The sequence below is a fragment of the Rosa chinensis genome, chromosome 1 (genome assembly GCF_002994745.2).
Source record: "Rosa chinensis cultivar Old Blush chromosome 1, RchiOBHm-V2, whole genome shotgun sequence".
In the NCBI taxonomy this organism is placed as follows: domain Eukaryota; kingdom Viridiplantae; phylum Streptophyta; class Magnoliopsida; order Rosales; family Rosaceae; genus Rosa; species Rosa chinensis.
Window position 1 is genome coordinate 1713064 of NC_037088.1, and position 17666 is coordinate 1730729.

The window sequence follows — 17666 nt, forward strand, 5'->3', positions numbered from 1 at the left end:
TCAAGTTGCTAAGAACTTGGGGGAGGGGGTGGAATAATGTCATTTTAACCTAAATAGAAAATTGCAGTATCAAATATGTCCATTGACAGTAGGAAAGAGAGTAACATGTGACAAAACCATATAACACCATCAAATCAACCATTTTATAAATAAGCAAAAATTTATCAGGGGGATTTTACTCTTTAAATGGATTAAGATTATATGTGTGAAGGCAAACCTCAGGGTCCATCTAGAATACAGTCCCCTGCAAAACTTGAATTTCATTCACTTTGGTGGTTATCTGGAAAAAGGCACAGCGAATACTATTAGGAGAAAAGATTCAAAATGATTGTGAAAACTATTAAAAATATAGAATGGCACAGAGGAACAGAAGACATACCTTTGCCAATCCAAAATCTGCAAGATTGGCATATCCATAAGCTGTCGCCTAAAAAATTTGCACAGAAAAAATGAATAGTTCAGAATCAATGTAGACAAAAAAATGCTGAAAGCAAGCAATGAATCCATAATTCACTACTTCAACTCTTTTCTGCTTCTATTCTGCTGTCAGAATTGCTCACCTTATCAACCTGCAAAAGTAACTGTAGTAGTTTATCATCAATCTTGCGCATTTCCATATATTTCTCTGTATGTAATAGCAAGGCTCAATTGCCTAAAGAAACTAAATGTTGTACATTATGATCCCCACCACTAACTGTAACATCAAAACACTTTATATCCCTTCGTATCGAGGGGCAAAAAAAAAAACAACCTTAATTTCCCAATCTATCTAGAAACAGCAATATCAGAGTTCACCCAAACAAATGCATCTAACAAATTCCAAGCATCAAAAGCCATTAATAGAACTCACATCTTGAAACATTTGAGTAACACTATTTGCCAAGCTTGAAGCCATCTCTTGCTCTGAAACCTTATCAGAGAACTCCACTGAAACCAAAGCGGCTCTACACTTCTAAAAGAGGCAATTCTCCACGAACCTAAAGCAACTAGATGCACAATTCAAATATTCAATCCGAGAACTTGTCCATACATATAAACACAATCCAATCTTATTGAAAAAGAAAAAAACCAAAGTCTTTCTGGGCTTCTCTGCAACCAGATTATACAACAAACACAGTAAACAAATATGAGCAAATTGAAGAAAACCAAAAGGAAGACAAATTACTACGCAAGCCAGAAGAAAGACAAAACTTACCAATGACCAAGAGCAAGCCAGAAGAAAGATGCTTCAAAAAGACAATTATGTTGCCTTTGAAACTTCCAACCAGAACAATCAACACAGTTTCAGAGGTAATACTTGCCCTACATAATATAAAATGTCAGCAATCCCTTTAGGTACAAAGTGAACACAGCAAAAAATAAAAATTGCATTTCACATTAACTTCTAATCAACCCTGAAAAATCAAAATGAGCAGAGCACTTCTTTAACAGTAGAGTCATGTTTTAACCTAACTAATTAATCGACAAAAAACGCAATATTGTCTCGTAGATTAATTAACAAACAAACAAACAACATAGGTAAAACTAATACAACCTCTATTCCATAAAACAAAAAAATTGTGGTAATTCCCAAACTTTGGAGAAACTGAGACCAAAGTAATGTCCAGAATTTTACTCTAGCTCATAGAAATTCAACCACCTCTCAAATGTAATTTTCAAAAATCATTCAAGTAAACAATGAAAAAAAATCGCTGACAGTCCTTAGTTCCATTTGGCTTGACCCATCATAATCCCTATACAATCAAACGTTATGCTTCTTCATAAGTGGATCATAATCCCTATACAATCAAACTCGATCAAGGTTTCAAATTTCGGTTTGGGTACTTTAAATTTAAGGAAATTTGGGAGAAAGTTTCGATTTCGGTGGAAATTTGGTTAAAAAGAAAGAAATCACATTAATTACACTTATAAAATGATACTTTTGAATGAAATTTTTACATAGACTAAACTAACATATAATAAACATATTTACAATGTAACCTCACTAAAATCATACATAAATAATAGAATTGTGATATTTAATATGGACGAGTAATTAACTAAACTGTAGTAAGTTGCTGAACTAGTGTTTTTATCTATATGTAATTATAAATGTTCTGTATATTGATAATGTGAATGTGATTTATTTTTTTATTTTTATTTTTTATGGCTGGAACCCAGTGGGAGGCTTAGCCATCACGCATTTTTCACTAATAATTGGTATTACGTCCCCCCTCCTCCCCGCTGTTGTATTTTTCTAATTATTAGTGAAAAATACGTGATGGTCAAGCCTCCCACAAGGAGCAGTATTGTATGATACTAAATGGAAACAGTTCGACCATATCGAACCAGTATTCTTAATACTTTATATTGCTTTTATTGTGCTTGTTCATTTTCATTCACGGGGTTTTGGTATTATGTTCCCCCCCCCCTCCCAGCCGCTGTGGAGGCAGTTGTATTTTTCTAATTATTAGTGAAAAAGACGTGATGACCAAGCCTCGCACTAGGTTCCAGCCATTAAAAAAAAAAAAAGAGTAAATTACATTCACATTATCAATATACAACATAATTATAATTACATATAGATAAAAACACTAGTTTAGCAGTACTAGTTAATTACTCATACATATTAAATATCACAATTCTATTGTAAATGTATAATTTAAGAGAGCCTACATTGTAAGTAGGTTTATTATAGGTTAGTTTAGTCTATGTAAAAGTTTCATTCAAAAATATCATTTTATAAATGTAATTAATATCATTTCTTTATTTTTAATATAAATTTCCACCGAAATTGAAATTTTCTCCGAAATTTCCTTAAATTTGAAGTACCGAAACTGAAATTTGAAACCTTGGCCAAGAGAGAGGTAGGCAAGTAGCCCAAATTATTTGAGAGATTCCTTGAGATGAAATCCCTTCAAGGCGTATCTGAGTAAAGTGGAATTGGATTCTAGTCAAGAAATAGGCAGAGAGGGAGGCGGCCCAACATATTCCTCGGGCAGATCCAGGTAAGGTGGAATCAGGTTCTGATCAAGAAATGGGTCAAGAGGGAGTTGGCGGCTCAGTCTATCTGAGAAATTACTCGAGGCGAAATCCTCTCAAGGTAGATCTGGATCAGGCGGAACAGGTCAGCTCGACCGAATCCATTGCAAGCGGGAAGTACTCCCCCACTTCGTCTTAAGGGTGGTGTTATGGACACAATAACGTGTGACATGCAAAAGTTGCACACCACTATGCGCATTAATTAAAGATATCAGCTCAGGTTTACCTTTAAATACTTGATAAGGTGAACAACCTTTCACTTTTACTCCAGTCAACAAAATAGGTGAAGAGATCTTCTACTGAATTGTTCTGCACAAATAGCTGAAATATGAAATATAAGAATATATTTTTTTAGTAGAAATGTCAATTTTTATTAAACAAACGATTAACTATAACTGAGAAGATATAATAACAAATTGATGAGTCAAACTCAAGACATTCCACTGCATAAAATGTGAAAAATGCCAATTATGCATTATCTTTTAAGACACCCAACAAACATAAACATTAAATTGTTGTTGTAACATTCCGTATTTTCACTTACCCGTTTACTAGTCATTTGGATGGTAAACGACAACTACTTTCATTTTTTACCCTAATTCGGTATTTTAGTGGCCCTAAAAGTCGACTTTTTGTTCGGATCAGAATTTGAGAAAGTTTTCTTCACGGAAGTTGTAGATGACGTTAAACCAAGCGCGTGCATATGTGGTACGTAAAAATCGGAGCTCGTATACGAAAGTTATAAGTGAAAATGTGAACGTTACTGTTCATGGTAACTTTCTATATATATAGAAAGTTACTGTGGTAGATTTCCATTTCCGGAAATCTACCTTCTCTCTCCTCTCCCCCAAACTCTCTTCTTGCCCTTTCGGGTCCTTCTTCCTCCCTTTGATTCCGCGCATTCCGGCCACCAACCGGCTTGCAGCCGGCCATCACAAGAGCTCCTCCCTCCCCTCTGCACCCTAGTAGCCTTAGGTTGTAGCGATTTGGCCGAGAAACCTTGAATCGAAGCAAAGTTCCTCATAGGTGCAGTTTGGCTTTTTCCGGCAAATCTTCCATTTCCGGCAGTTTCCGACCACCAAATTGGGACCGTAGGAGCGCCTTGAGCCTGCAAACGTTTCCCCTAAGGCCTCTTGCTCCAATTTGCATCGTGGAGGTCGAATCGACGAAGAACATCCTAGGGTCCGAAGCTTGATTTCTGGGTTTTCTTCATCGGCTTAATCCGAGCTCTTAAAGGTAAAATTGGGACTTGTTGCAGTTGAGAAATTTGTTGGGTTTGTTGTTTTGCAGCTACTGTCAATTTTTGGTGGCCATCGGAGGTGGTGGCCCCCGGCGCGTGGGTCCCACGCGCTGCCACTGTGGGTGGCACGTGGAGGCGTGTTGGGCTGTGTTTTAATTCCAGTTTTTAGCCCATTAAATCCTATAAATATTGTAGAGCTTGTATATGAAATTTGGTGAATTTTGGAGAAGCTTGGAATTAATTATGAATTTTTGAAGTTTAGGGTTTCGATTATCGAATTACGAGAATCCGGCCGTCGGATATCTCTCGGTTCTGCCTTGAAACCTTTAAATTAACGAATTGGTATTAGTGGTATAATGTGGGCTAAATCCGAGGAGAATGGGAGATGTAATTATGAGGAATTGATTTTAGGAATCGTATTAAATTATTGAAGAATTATTCACGGAATATAATTGTGTACAGGACGACGTACCGAGCTATTACTCGATGACGGAACACGAATGCGTGATCGTCGGAATAGTACTGTGAGTGGACTTTTATTTTTAAAAATTGATGCATGCATTTATTTTCTTAAATAATGCTCTAGTTTTAATCATATTACTTATTGAGCAAATGATTTGATTTTCGGAAATTCGATCTCAGTTTATCTCGTGGATTCGCTCTCGATAATGAGTTTCAAAGGTTGATTATGATTTATAATATTATTTGACAAATTGCTTATTTCCGAGGTAATTTTCCGGAATTAAGTATATTTCTAATTGCCAATTTAAGTTCCTGGAAGATTCTCGAGATGAGTTTCGATGGAGTTGGATTTTCTTATATATTTATCGACTTTTGGTTTTGGCATTGGGAATGTCTTAATGATGATTTCGAGAGTTTTTGGAATATTATCGGAAATGGGATTTCCTAAAGAAATTATAATGATTTATTAATTCTCGCCCATTTGTTTATGATTTCGAGACTATTTTGGCGTGCGGGGTCACGTCGTTGAATACATGGATTTTATCTTGAGAGATTTTGGAGAAGCCTTATGGATTTACGGATTTACTGGTTTTCGATGGTTTCTCCTCACCATACGCGGGTCATGTGATTAGGTCTCCTCCTCACCGACTTTGTGTTGGTGAGTGGCAGTTGAGGTAGCTTATTCTCCTCCTCACTTACTTTGTGTTGGTGAGTGGCAGTAGAGGTGATTTATTCTCCTCCTCACGTGGGTGGCAGTCGAGGTAATGTTCTCCTCCTCACACAATCTATGTGTGAGTGGAAGTCGAGGTTATTAGTTCTCCTCCTCGCACAATCTATGTGTGAGTGGCAGTCGAGGGTAGGTAGAGCCTGGGAGGCTCCATTACCCGTATGGTGATATTTCTTCCCCATATCCTATCATTACTTGACTAGCGGGGCCTAGTCTGATTTCCATTTAACCAGCGGGGCTGGTATTATTCTGTTGAGTATCGGAGTTTCCATCCTTCCTTTCAGTTGTTTGGGACTAGCGGGGCTAGTCGGTTTTCTTGAGCGGAACTCCTTTTGTTTCGTTTTCCTAAATCAGTGCATGCATCGGGAGATTTTTTTTAATAAATTAAATGTGGGGAAGTATAAAATCTCTTTTGTTTAAAATTGCTTATTTTTGTCCACTCACACTAACGTGTTTTCAATACTTTCCCCTGGGCCCTTCGGGTTCAAATGCCCAGTTTGCAGGCGAATTAGTGAGGTCGGGTGTACACGGAGTTGAGGCATAGTCAACAGCATGGCTTCCGCGTTTGCCTTTGAGTTAGGTTGTCCTTATTTATCTTTCTGTTAGAATTGCTCTGATTACCTATGGGATTTATGTTTTTCAAGTTGAGGTTTGTGTTTTGTGAATTGGAGATTGATGTTGAGTTGGGGAGCAGGGTGGCTCCAGAAGTATAAGAATGATTTGATTTAGAAGTGTAAATGCTTTCTACAGGTTTTGGGTAGCTCATTTTAGGGGAAGTTTCGCCAAATTTTTGGTAGAATTTCTTCTAAGGTGGGCCCCGCAGGGCCACTTCGGATTTCAGGATGAAATCCGGGGCGGGTCCTGTCAGTTGTAAGGTAAAAGATTTTCTTTGATCACTGAAGCTATTATTTCCAAGTAGTAGTATCAACTGGTTCTTAGAAAGAAAAATTAATGGATGTTTCAAAGGTATAAGAAATTTGCTCTCTAGTCAAAGTAAGAGGTTAAAACAGTACTTTTAATTTTAGCTGAATTAAAATGTAGTTTGGTCTTGGTAAAAAACGAAAGAATTAATGGAGTTAATTTTCAATCAAAAAATTAATAATGGGTAGAGTTGACAAAAAAAAAAAAATTGGAGGGAATTGAGAGAAAAAGAACATTACAACCACAGACTCCAATATTGAAGATGAAAAACATTACGAGATAGCCACAGACTCCTTATGCTCATAAGGTGTTCGACATAGTGCCTAAGAGAGGAAGCAACCAACAAATAACACCAAGAAGTGAGTTTTTTTTTCCAAATGCATTCCAAAGGCCCGAAACTAAAATGTTGAGATATTGAAAATGAAAATGATAATGGAGTAGCTTTGAAATTGAGGAGGGTAATGAAGGAGTTGAAGATAAAGTGTTCTCTACCGGGTTGTGCTGAACTTTTCTTGGGAATGTGAAGGCAAACAATGTAAAAACGTTCCTCTATCTCTATCCGTTTGACTTAGAGGTGGTAATTATTTGAACACAGGTAGTATTTCATTGTATTTGTTTTTATAGTTGGTAATTTCTAGAGGGATTATATTGATATTTGATATAAGCATAATATGAGCACAGAGCATAAACGATGCCCAAGAATTGGTTTTTTTTTTTGCATTCAACTTATTTTTGTATTGTGAAAAACCGCCAATATTCAGCTAGCTGATGGTGATGTGGTTCTAAAAACTTGAGTTTGAAGAGATTTGTAAATGTCAAATTAAGAAACTGTCTTGTCTGTCTAAATTCCGGAACACTATAAAACTTTCGAATGTACAAATGTCACTATAAATTTGTTCAATTTGCTTTTAGTTGCTTATTTGATTATTGAACACAAGCAAATATAAATGGCTGAGTTCTCAATTAAATCTAATCAATAAAGTGAACTGAACGTCTTGTGGATTGTCGGATAACGAAATTTGTTAAGCAGTGAAAACACTGCACATAGATGATGGATCAGAAATGAAGTTTCGGTGTCCTGGAAAGAGGAAATTAGGACTCCTTGTGAAAGATAACATTTAACTGTATGTGCTTTCGGGGGAAAGTAACAGGTTAAAACAGTAATTTTCATTTTAAGCTGGATTTAGTCCCGGTAAAAGATGAGATTCAAAAACCGAACAGTCCAAGTAGTCGACGTCCCTGGAGATGGATGAAGGACATTACGCAGAAAACAAGCTGCAGACTCGAAATATTTGAAGGCCTCGAACCCGAGTCTACCGGAAGGTGTTTGACGTAACGCCTGAGAGAGGAAGCAACTAAGAAATTGAAGAGGGCAGTGTATGTTGTGCTGGAATGTACTTGGAAATTTCGGAGTGTCATATTGCTACCTAGCTTTTGCTAGGATACAATCATTACGTGTGAATGCATGGAAGGTGTTCGACACAATGCCTCAGACAAGAATTGAGCTTTTTTCCAACTCAAATTTCGAGGTAAAGAGAATGAGAATGAGAATGGGGTAGCTTTGAAATTGAGAAGGGTAATGTAGGAGTTGACAAGAAAGTGGGATCTGCCGGGTTGTACTGGAATTTTCTTGGCAATGTGAAGGCAGACAAGGTAAGGATGTTATTTCCATGTTTATCTGTATGATTACAAATGCATTTAGAGGTAGTAATTTTTTGGAAAAAAAAATTTAGAAACAGGAATGTTTGTTGTTTGTGGAGGGATTATGTTGATTTTGCTGCTTTGCATATAAGCATAATATGAGCACAAAGCATAGAAGATCCTCAAAGATTAGTGAAGTAGACCAAGTCATCAAACTAGCAAATTGTCTTGATTCTCTCACTATTATTCAGTGCGCAAGGTTGCTCTACCTTTATTATGGAGCACTATGAAACTATTAAGTATACAAATATTAGGATAAAGTTGTTTATTTTGCTTTTTCATTACTTATTTGATTATTGGAAACAAGCAAATATAGAATGCCTAGTTCTCAAATAAACTTGATGTGTAAAATGAATTAGTGACTTGTGGATTGAGTTAAGAAATTTCTTCAGCAGTAAGAAACTGTACATGGACTAGTAAGGAAGGAAGTTTTGGTGTCATATATTGCTACCTAGCTTTGGCTAGAATACAATCATCAAGTATGAATGCACTTATATCATTAGCTAGATAGAAACAGCTACCAAATATCGACCGCGGTTAGAGAATTGGAAATAGTTTATACAATACAGAGTTACAGACACTGAAGCAATTAGCTTTAGCAACATTATTATGGTATATTACCTACACTGCTACACATTGAGATGATGGATAGAACAAGAGAAAACACATTGTGGTCCATCATACCATCTCTACAGTCCTGTTAAACATACACAGTACTCTCCATTTTTTGAAGTTGGTGAAAGCTATCTGGAAGGAGGAAATTAGGGACCCATGGTTGCAAGCCACAGTGCTTTAGTCAATAATGCCGACTTGCATGATTGAAAGATATTTGGCCGAAAGTGCTGGGAAATTTCCATCTCTGCTTTTTACCTCTGCGTACTTTCCTGGAATATATGTGCACAGTATGGTTTCTTATTAGTCTAGTTTGATTCTGATGAAGAATCAAAGTTTATTAGGGTAGATTATATCCAAAAAAAAAGTTTATTAGGGTAGATGAAGAAAGTTACTGTGGGAAGATCAAAATATAAGCTAGCTGAAAACACATTCGACTTGTTTGAGACTTGAGTGTTGGAAAAGCGACCAGTATTCAACTTAATTGAAATTCCAGTCGAGAATGTTTTCTAAACACTTGGGTTTGAGTGAGGTTCTAATTGTAATGAAGTCTCAACAAAATGTTCTATAGCTACAGTATTTCAAAGTCTGAGTCAATGGCTAAGAAGTCCGAGACCAAGTTACAGATGTCTCAAGTTAGGTGGTAGACACTTGAAAGCTGTACTATGCATGATAGCCAGTGGAGTGGACCAAACTTTCACTATCGTGGATTAGTGTGTAAGATGCCTTTGCTATGTTTGATAAGTCACTTCAACGGAATGCTTCATTTTGAACAGTTGGTGAAAGCAATAATGGTGGCCTCTGAATCGTCTACTTTTTGAATGATTGAAAGATAGTTCACCGAAAGTGTAGAGAAATTTCCTCTGTGCTAGCTTTTTACTTCTGACTACTTTCCTGGAAAATGTATGCTTAGGTTTTTTACTTGGTGTTCTTTCATTCTGGTGAAGAATATAAGTTTATTCAAAATAGAAGAGCTAAGTTGCTGAGGGCAGAAAGAGAGCTGAAAAACTGATTGGGAAGTGTCTATTGATATATTTACTCGTCCAAGTTCTAACCAGGTTAGTACAACTGCTAAGAACACTAGTCTTGCTGTGCAATTACTCACCTGTTTTGCATTCTGAATCTTTGTATTCATCGGAAAGGTTTGCTTATTTTGACTTGTTGATCTTCAGGCTTTAATATGGCTGCTACTTCTTCTTGCTCTGCTATCATTCCTCGGGAGAAATATGATGTATTTCTTAGTTTCAGAGGCGAGGACACCCGGAATACTTTTACCAGCCATCTTTATGAGGCTTTACGTCGGAGCAAAATCCAAACTTACATAGATTACGATTCGGAGAGAGGAGATGAAATCGAACCTGCCCTTCTCAAAGCAATCAGTGAATCGAAGCTTTCGGTTATCATTTTCTCCAAAAACTATGCTTCTTCTGGATGGTGCTTGGAAGAACTTGTGCACATACTCAAATGCAGAGATAAACAGTTTGTTATACCCATCTTCTACGGCGTAGATCCATCAGCCGTACGCAAACAATTTGGGAGTTATGCGGATGCATTTGTTGAACATGAGAAACGTTTCAAGGACTCAATGGACAAGGTGCTCAGGTGGAGAAAGGCTTTGACAACAGCAGCCAATATATCTGGGTTTGATTCCCAAACAATTAGGTAACTCATTCATTAACTCATGCGTCCATTTGTGACTTCTATTATGGCTATGAGTGTTACTGCATCACTTACTAACTACTTTGTCTTTCATATGTATATGGCAGGCCGGAGTCTGATTTAGTTAAGATTGTGGTCAATGACATTTTGGCGAAATTGAATTGCAAATTGCAAATCGCACGGGGTTTAGAGGGCCTGGTTGGAATGGAAAAACACATTCAACGAGTTGAATTTTTATTATGTCTCAGCTCACTGGATGTCCAGATTGTAGGTATTTGGGGTATGGGTGGTATCGGTAAGACCACCATTGCTGAGGTTGTATTTGCTCATCTCTCTTCTCAATTCGAAGCTTGCTGCTTCATTGCAAATGTTAGGGAGTCGGAGGCGAAACATGGACTAAATGATTTGTGGAATCAGATTCTTCGTAAACTACTGAAGGAAGGAAATCTATGTATGGCCACTTCATCTGTTGTCTCAACTTTTGCAAGAGAGAGGCTTCGCCGTACAAAGGCCCTCATTGTTCTTGATGATGTGAGTGAGTTTTCCCAATTAGAACTTTTAGCTAGAGGTGATTGCAATCTGTTTGGCCCTGGAAGTAGAATACTTGTAACAACCAGAAATAAACGCATATTTAGGAATAGTGTTGATAATGATAAAATATATGAGGTTAAGGAATTAGCCTATGATGAAGCTCTTGAGCTCTTTCATTTGATAGCTTTTAGAAATAAGTCTCCCCCGGGTGATTATACAACTTTTGCAAAAGAGGTGGTAGATTATGCTGGGGGCAATCCATTGGCTCTTACAATCTTGGGCTCCGTAATATTCTGTCATTGCAAGAGCAAAGAAGACTGGGAAGGTGAATTAGTGAAATTAAAAAAATTTCCTAACAAAAAAATCCAGAATGTATTGAGGTTCAGTTATGATGGATTAGAAGAAAATGAGAGGGAGATATTTCTCGATATCGCCTGTTATCACAAAGGGAAGTATATTGATGAGGCAAAAAGAATTTTAGATGCCTGTGGTTTTTGTGCCAATGCAGGAGTAAAAATTCTCGTTGATATGTCCCTCATATCCGTAGGTAAATATTCAACACTTACGATGCATGATTTGATACAAGAAATGGGTTGGGAAATTGTTCGTGAAAAACGCAGTAGATTGTGGCTTGCAAATGATGTTCGTCGCGTACTGACAAATAACACGGTAAGAGCCGAATACACTCTATTGAAAAAGAAAAGACCAAGCAAAATCTCATTTTCTATAAAAGTTAAGTAAATTTAGTGAAATCATTTTTGCTCTCTACTGTATGCTCATATATATTTTGCCATTGATTTCAGGGTACTGAAGACATTGAGTGCATGTCCATGAATATGGATCTCATTAAAGATTTATACGTGAATGTTGCATCCTTCGAAAAGATGCATGAGCTAAGATTACTAGATCTATACTCATGCTCGTACACCAGGGGTGTCAACAAATTGCACCTTCCTCCAGGTTTCGAGTTTCTCCCTGAGGCCCTTAAATATCTGAGGTGGAATTTCTATCCTTTGACATCTCTGCCATCGAGGTTTTCTCCAGAAAATCTTGTCGAGCTTGATATGCGCAACAGCCGACTTGAGCAACTTTGGAATAAAGGCATGCAGGTTTGCTTAATTTAGTTCTTGTGTTTGAATAATGGTGTGGAAAATATAACTCTTGCCACTAATTGCCTTTGATTTGTTACAGATCAATCTTGGGAGCATAAAACGTATCGATCTTAGTTTCTCCGAGCACCTGGCTGATGTTTCAGCTCTGATTGAGAGTCCAAATCTCGAGAGCATTAACCTTTGGGGTTGTAAAAGTTTGGTTCAACTTCCTTCATCGTTTCAGAATCTTGCCAAGCTTACTTTTCTTAGTCTGTATGGTTGCTCCAATCTCAAAATTCTCCCAGAGATGCCAGGCAATCTGGAAGTCTTAGGGTTGAGTCGGACTGCAATAGAAGAATTGCCTTCATCAATTTGGTCTCTCGAGAAGCTTCATGATTTGGATCTTGAACTATGTAAAAAGCTTAAGAATCTTCCAAGCAGCACTTGTAGGTTGAATTCGCTCCCAAATATTTGTCTAGATGGCTGCCGCTCTCTTGAGTCTTTGCCTGTCGAGCTACCTTCTGGGCTGGAGTACCTGGAGTTGAGAAATTGCAAGAGTCTTGAGTCTCTGCCTGTCGAGCTACCTTCTGGGCTGGAGTACCTGGAGTTGAGAAATTGCAAGAGTCTTGGGTCTCTGCCTGTCGAGCTACCTTCTGGGCTGGAGTACCTGGACTTGACAAATTGCAAGAGTCTTGTGTCTCTGCCTGTCGAGCTACCTTCTGGGCTGGAGTACCTGGAGTTGAGAAATTGCAAGAGTCTTGGGTCTCTGCCTGTCGAGCTACCTTCTGGGCTGGAGTACCTGGACTTGACAAATTGCAAGAGTCTTGTGTCTCTGCCTGTCGAGCTACCTTCTGGGCTGAAGAGACTGGACTTGAGAAATTGCAAGAGTCTTGGGTCTTTACCGACGCTGCCATGGCTTCTAGAACTGTTTGATGCACAGGGCTGCACGGCACTAGAGACAGTCTCAAGTTCGATGAGGACTGCACCCATACAAGGTAGGGATCAATATGTCAACCATTCTGAAGGATTCGAGGAACTTTTATTTATGAATTGCGTGAAATTGGATCAGAGTGCACGGAGCAACATAATGGCTTATGCACAGCTTAGAGTTATGCGAATTGCAACTGCATCACGTCTCCTCAATAAACGTTGTCGGATTAAAATTGTTTGTCCGGGAAATGAAATTCCAAAGTGGATGAGGTATCAAAGTGAGGGATGTTCGATAAATATCAAGCTTCCTCCTCATTCGTTTCATCAAGGCTTCCTCGGTTACGCTCTATGCATTGTGGTTGCTTTCAACAACTATACGCCACCCGATATTGGCAATTATTCCTACTTTGGTTGTGAAATCCATCACAAAACTAACAATAGTCACGAAGTTTGTTGGGAAGCCCTCCATATACCAGCTATTCTCATCAATTCAGATCATGTGTTCGTGTGGTATTTCTGCCCTAAATTTGTTCGATTAGAAAGTGCAATCAATCGTGAGGATTGGATAAAAGCATCTGAGGCCTCTTTTGACTTCAAGTTGTACCAAAATTTTATTCAGACCCCAAAAGAAGGAAATCTCTTTGACCCCTCCACTGTGAGGGTGAAAAGGTGTGGAGTCTCCTTGTTGTATGCCCAAGAGACTGAAAAATTACTTGGAGGCATTGATGAAGATGAAGTTATGGAACCAAAACAAGCAGTAGAAGAAGAAGATATCATCATCAAAACTAAGAGACGACGGGATGAGTCTGAACTCAGTGGAAGTGGAACTGCAAGCTTCATAGAAGAATATAACGACCAACTACCTCCCCAGAGTAGTAAAAGGAAAATCAACATCATGTCAAAAATTCACGTTCATATGCCATTTTATGTGGTATGTACTCTCACGCTCAAATTCATAGCTTTGTTTTACATTTTATGGCTCTGCTTAGCTTATCCTCAGAACAACTTGGATTTTGTTGTGGCTAAAGCATGTGGAAATTCAATTTCGTACCCCAACTTGATTTGTTTCTTTTTCTAGCTCTTTTGTGAATTAAGCTTTGTAATGTGATAAATTCTTAGTTAACGACGAGGAAGAAATGCATATAGCAAGAGTACTAGAAGAATCTGGCAATGCATTATTCAGTTGTGATGGTTCATGCTGTAGATTTACTACGGGTTCATAAAGAACGTGTATGGTTTGATTGCATAATTTTAAGAATGACAAATACTTTTACTACAGTCACAAGCGACAGGCTTGAGATCGTTGGAAGGAATCAAAGCCAACTCACCGGAAAGGTGTTTGACGTAACACCTGAGATAACGGAGTTAAGGAGAAATAAGAGTGAGGAGGCCAGCTGTAAAGTCTGACTCTGGCTCTGCTGCGACTTTGACAAGGTAAAAATGTTCACCTATGCCTATCACTATAATCACAATATCTGCACAGATCACACAAGCACAGACTCCTGACTAGGGAAAGATATGCTCTTAAAGCTACCTGTGTTTGATCTTTTTCCTTCTATCCTTGGCCTTTCATGTTTTCTGCTGGTTGATAAATTGACATTCATACATAATTTTCTCAGATATGCACATTTTGTGTTAATAAAAACCTGCTGGCAAATGAGACAGTCAACACTGGTCTATCCAACTACCCTCACACCAGTACTCAACTAAATTAGAAATCGAGTGATGTATCCATGTAAAGCCTGCATGGTTTCTAGTTAAGTTGCCAATACTGCTACTGTAGTTAGAATGGTGATGTGATAGAGATTTTTAGCTGCAGACAGAGTTTGACCAAAATAATGCTACAATTGTCTATCTTCTAATAAAAGTCTGACAAAGACAAGTCAAAATCTGAATTATGCAAGCTAATTATAAGAAAATGACAGGTGCCAACTTAATCCCATTCCAGAAGTACACTGGGATCAAATTGCCAAGCACCAAACAATCCTGGTTTAACACAAGTCTGAACCTCAAGGAATGTGAGATGTTGTGTATGAAGAACTGCTCCTGTACAGCTTATGCAAATTCCAATATCAGGGAAGGAAGAAGTGGGTGCTTGCTGTGGTTAGGTGATCTGATTGACTTAAGAAATTTAACTGAGAAAGAGAATGGGCAAGATATCCATATAAGATTAGCTGCATCAGAGCAAGGTATGAAATCATCTTGATTCCTCAAGACTTGGTACTTTATACCAACTTAGAATAGGAAAACAGAACACTATACTTCCAATAAGAATATGGTTAAAGGTATTCACTTGATCGATGGTGATTTATGCATTTAATGATCATATATGCACAAAATGATGTCAAAACAGAACAAATGTTTTAACAAATTAGCTGAAGCTCTGTCATTTAACTGACTGTGATATAACTAAGAAAATCTTCTTTTAAATTCTTTGGACGATAGACATTACAGAATTCTTTTTTGGTTAGTCTTTAACTCAAATTAATTTCTTCTTTCAAATTTCATTCATAGATAATGAAGAGACTAGTACCCAAATCAATGCTAAACCTGCTAAATCCAATGTGAAGAAAGTGAGAATCGTAGCTAGCACTCTTGTTTTATCTACTGGGCGTAGCTCTGCTCTTTTACGTTTGGAAGAAAGATGGTAAGTTGTTTGTACTCTTCTGATCCCTCCGTTTTCCAGTGAAGGTAGTTGAGTTTTGTAGTGAGTTGTTGATTATAAATTTGATTTTATAATGAAAAAGGAGCTGTACCATTTTTTTAATGTAGAAGTTTATTGAAAAAACCTTCACTTCATTTTAGCAGGAAAACTGAGCCGCAGCCACAAAGAAAATCTGGAATTACCATTGTTTGACTTGGCTACTGTTGTTAATGTAATAAACTAGGAGAAGGTGGCTTCGGATCTGTCTTTAAGGTAAAAGCTGACAATCATATCATTTTGATACATGTAGTTTTGGTTTTAACCTGGACTGATGGATAATTGTACTACATAGTGCAAGTAAATTGTGAAGACTACACGAGCATAAATTTTAGTCACAATATACATGAACTGATGAATTTCAGGGTATGATGGAAGATGGACAAGAAATAGCAGTGAAAAGGCTCGCAAGAGACTCTATGCAAGGAATTAATGAGTTCAAAAATGAGGTTGTACATATTGCCAAACTTCAGCACAGGAATCTAGCGAAGCTTCTAAGGTGCTGCTTTCAATAAGATGAAATGATGCTGATCTACAAATGCATTCCCAACAAAAGGTTGGACTTCTTTATTTTCGGTTTGATCACTGACAACTTTATGTTTGGTTTTATTGGTCCATAGTAAGTACATACCCCAAAGAATAACTAGTCTTAGTCTACTTTCTTTTGTTTTCTTTTGTTACAAACTAATCCCTGATTCATTGGTTTACAGTGGTTACGTGTCCCCAGAATACACAATTGATGGGTTCTACTCGGTAAAATCCAATGTCTACAGCTATGGAGTTTTGGTGTTAGAGATAGAGAGTGGGAAGAGAAACCGAGGATTCTCACATCCAGGCCAAAATCGCAACCTTTTTGGACATGTGAGCTACAACTGTCAACTTGAAAGAAATGTATTGCTGCTTGATTCTTCGTCTTCTTCTTCTATAGATTCAGTAAAAGTGAATGTTTTCTTCTTTCAAGCATGGAAGCTGTTCATAGAAGGCAGGTCCATCGAACTTCTTGATCCATCGGTAGAGGACTCTAGCACTCTACATGAAGTTGTGCGACCGATTCATGTAGGTCTTCTATGTGTGCAACAAAAACCACAAGATAGGCCGAGTATGCCAGCTGCTGTTCTAATATTGAGTGGTGAAGGTGCATTGCCTCAACCTCAGAAGCTTGGAATCTGACAGAACTTGAAGATTCTACAGATGAGGCTACAGAATGTTCAGCTAATGAACTCACTGTTACACTAGTGAGGGCTCAATGAATGTTGATATCATGTTGAGTATTCTCTGCCCTTCATCCCCTTGCTTTCCTCTGATATGAATTGGGGCTCATTTGAAAGATGAGTTACAATCACAGACTTTTGTTAACACTTTAGGCCTAATTAATTATTAACTTCTCATTGGCACCAATTTGAGTCTGAATTAACCAATGGGTTGAACCAGCCAACTCTTAGTAAATGACTCTGTAAAACTGTATATGGATGCCTAACCAGCCATTTCAATTGAAACTTCGACTGCTACTCTTATATCCCAAAAGCTACACTTACTACAATACATTTTCTACAACTTATTTATGTGGATAGTTGAACGTTGAACCTCATTTAACATTGGAAGGAGATATCTCACGATCAATAGGTAATTGGATAGTACTCGTAATTTTTAGACTATAAAGTTCCATTTTTATCCTTGAATTCAATCAAAAATAAAACAAAATGAAGTGAAAAAGATACAAAATGTAAATAGTCAAATAGTCCCTTCCCAATAGAAAAGCTCTGCGTTTTCGTATCCCTTGAAATTTTGTGTTTGTTTCTGCAACAAAAAAGCTATTACCCTCCCTTTGTTCCATGATCCCATCTAACAAGACAACTATGTTGTTACGACGTACTTGAGAGTACATTCATACATTCAATAACACAGTTAAACCAAGAGAAGAAAAATATGTTCATATTAATCTCGCAACGATACTAAAACAACCTCTCCATTGATACACACAAAATTAGGAAACTGAATGCCTCAATTGAATGTTTCCCACAGAGAGAGAGAGAGAGAGAGAGAGAGAGAGAGAGAGATGATGTCAGCGTT

At 37.7% G+C, this 17666-nt stretch overlaps 2 protein-coding genes across 6 annotated transcripts; both read left to right on the top strand.

Moving 5' to 3' along the window:
- The first annotated feature begins 9447 nt into the window (after positions 1 to 9447).
- Positions 9448 to 17113, top strand: LOC112191603 (disease resistance protein RPV1). 5 transcript variants are annotated; one of them, XM_040512743.1, is made up of 12 exons: positions 9449 to 9742; positions 9857 to 10346; positions 10451 to 11543; positions 11678 to 11983; positions 12066 to 13826; positions 14175 to 14329; positions 14821 to 15084; positions 15410 to 15542; positions 15701 to 15812; positions 15962 to 16152; positions 16307 to 16457; positions 16558 to 17113. In XM_040512743.1, the coding sequence occupies exons 2-6, from the start codon at positions 9865 to 9867 to the stop codon at positions 14241 to 14243; spliced, it is 3711 nt and encodes a 1236-aa protein (XP_040368677.1). In that variant the 5' UTR covers positions 9449 to 9742; positions 9857 to 9864; the 3' UTR covers positions 14244 to 14329; positions 14821 to 15084; positions 15410 to 15542; positions 15701 to 15812; positions 15962 to 16152; positions 16307 to 16457; positions 16558 to 17113. The 5 variants fall into 5 exon arrangements, with proteins under 5 accessions (XP_040368684.1, XP_040368677.1, XP_024186742.1 ...); XM_024330974.2 differs by having other exon boundaries at positions 15962 to 16215; positions 16307 to 17113; XM_040512734.1 differs by having other exon boundaries at positions 16307 to 17113.
- Positions 14814 to 16766, top strand: LOC112191607 (G-type lectin S-receptor-like serine/threonine-protein kinase SD1-1). Its single transcript, XM_024330988.1, has 4 exons — positions 14814 to 15084; positions 15410 to 15468; positions 15962 to 16095; positions 16307 to 16766. Exons 1-4 carry the CDS (start codon positions 14814 to 14816, stop codon positions 16764 to 16766), a joined length of 924 nt encoding a protein of 307 aa, XP_024186756.1.
- Positions 17114 to 17666: the final 553 nt, after the last annotated feature.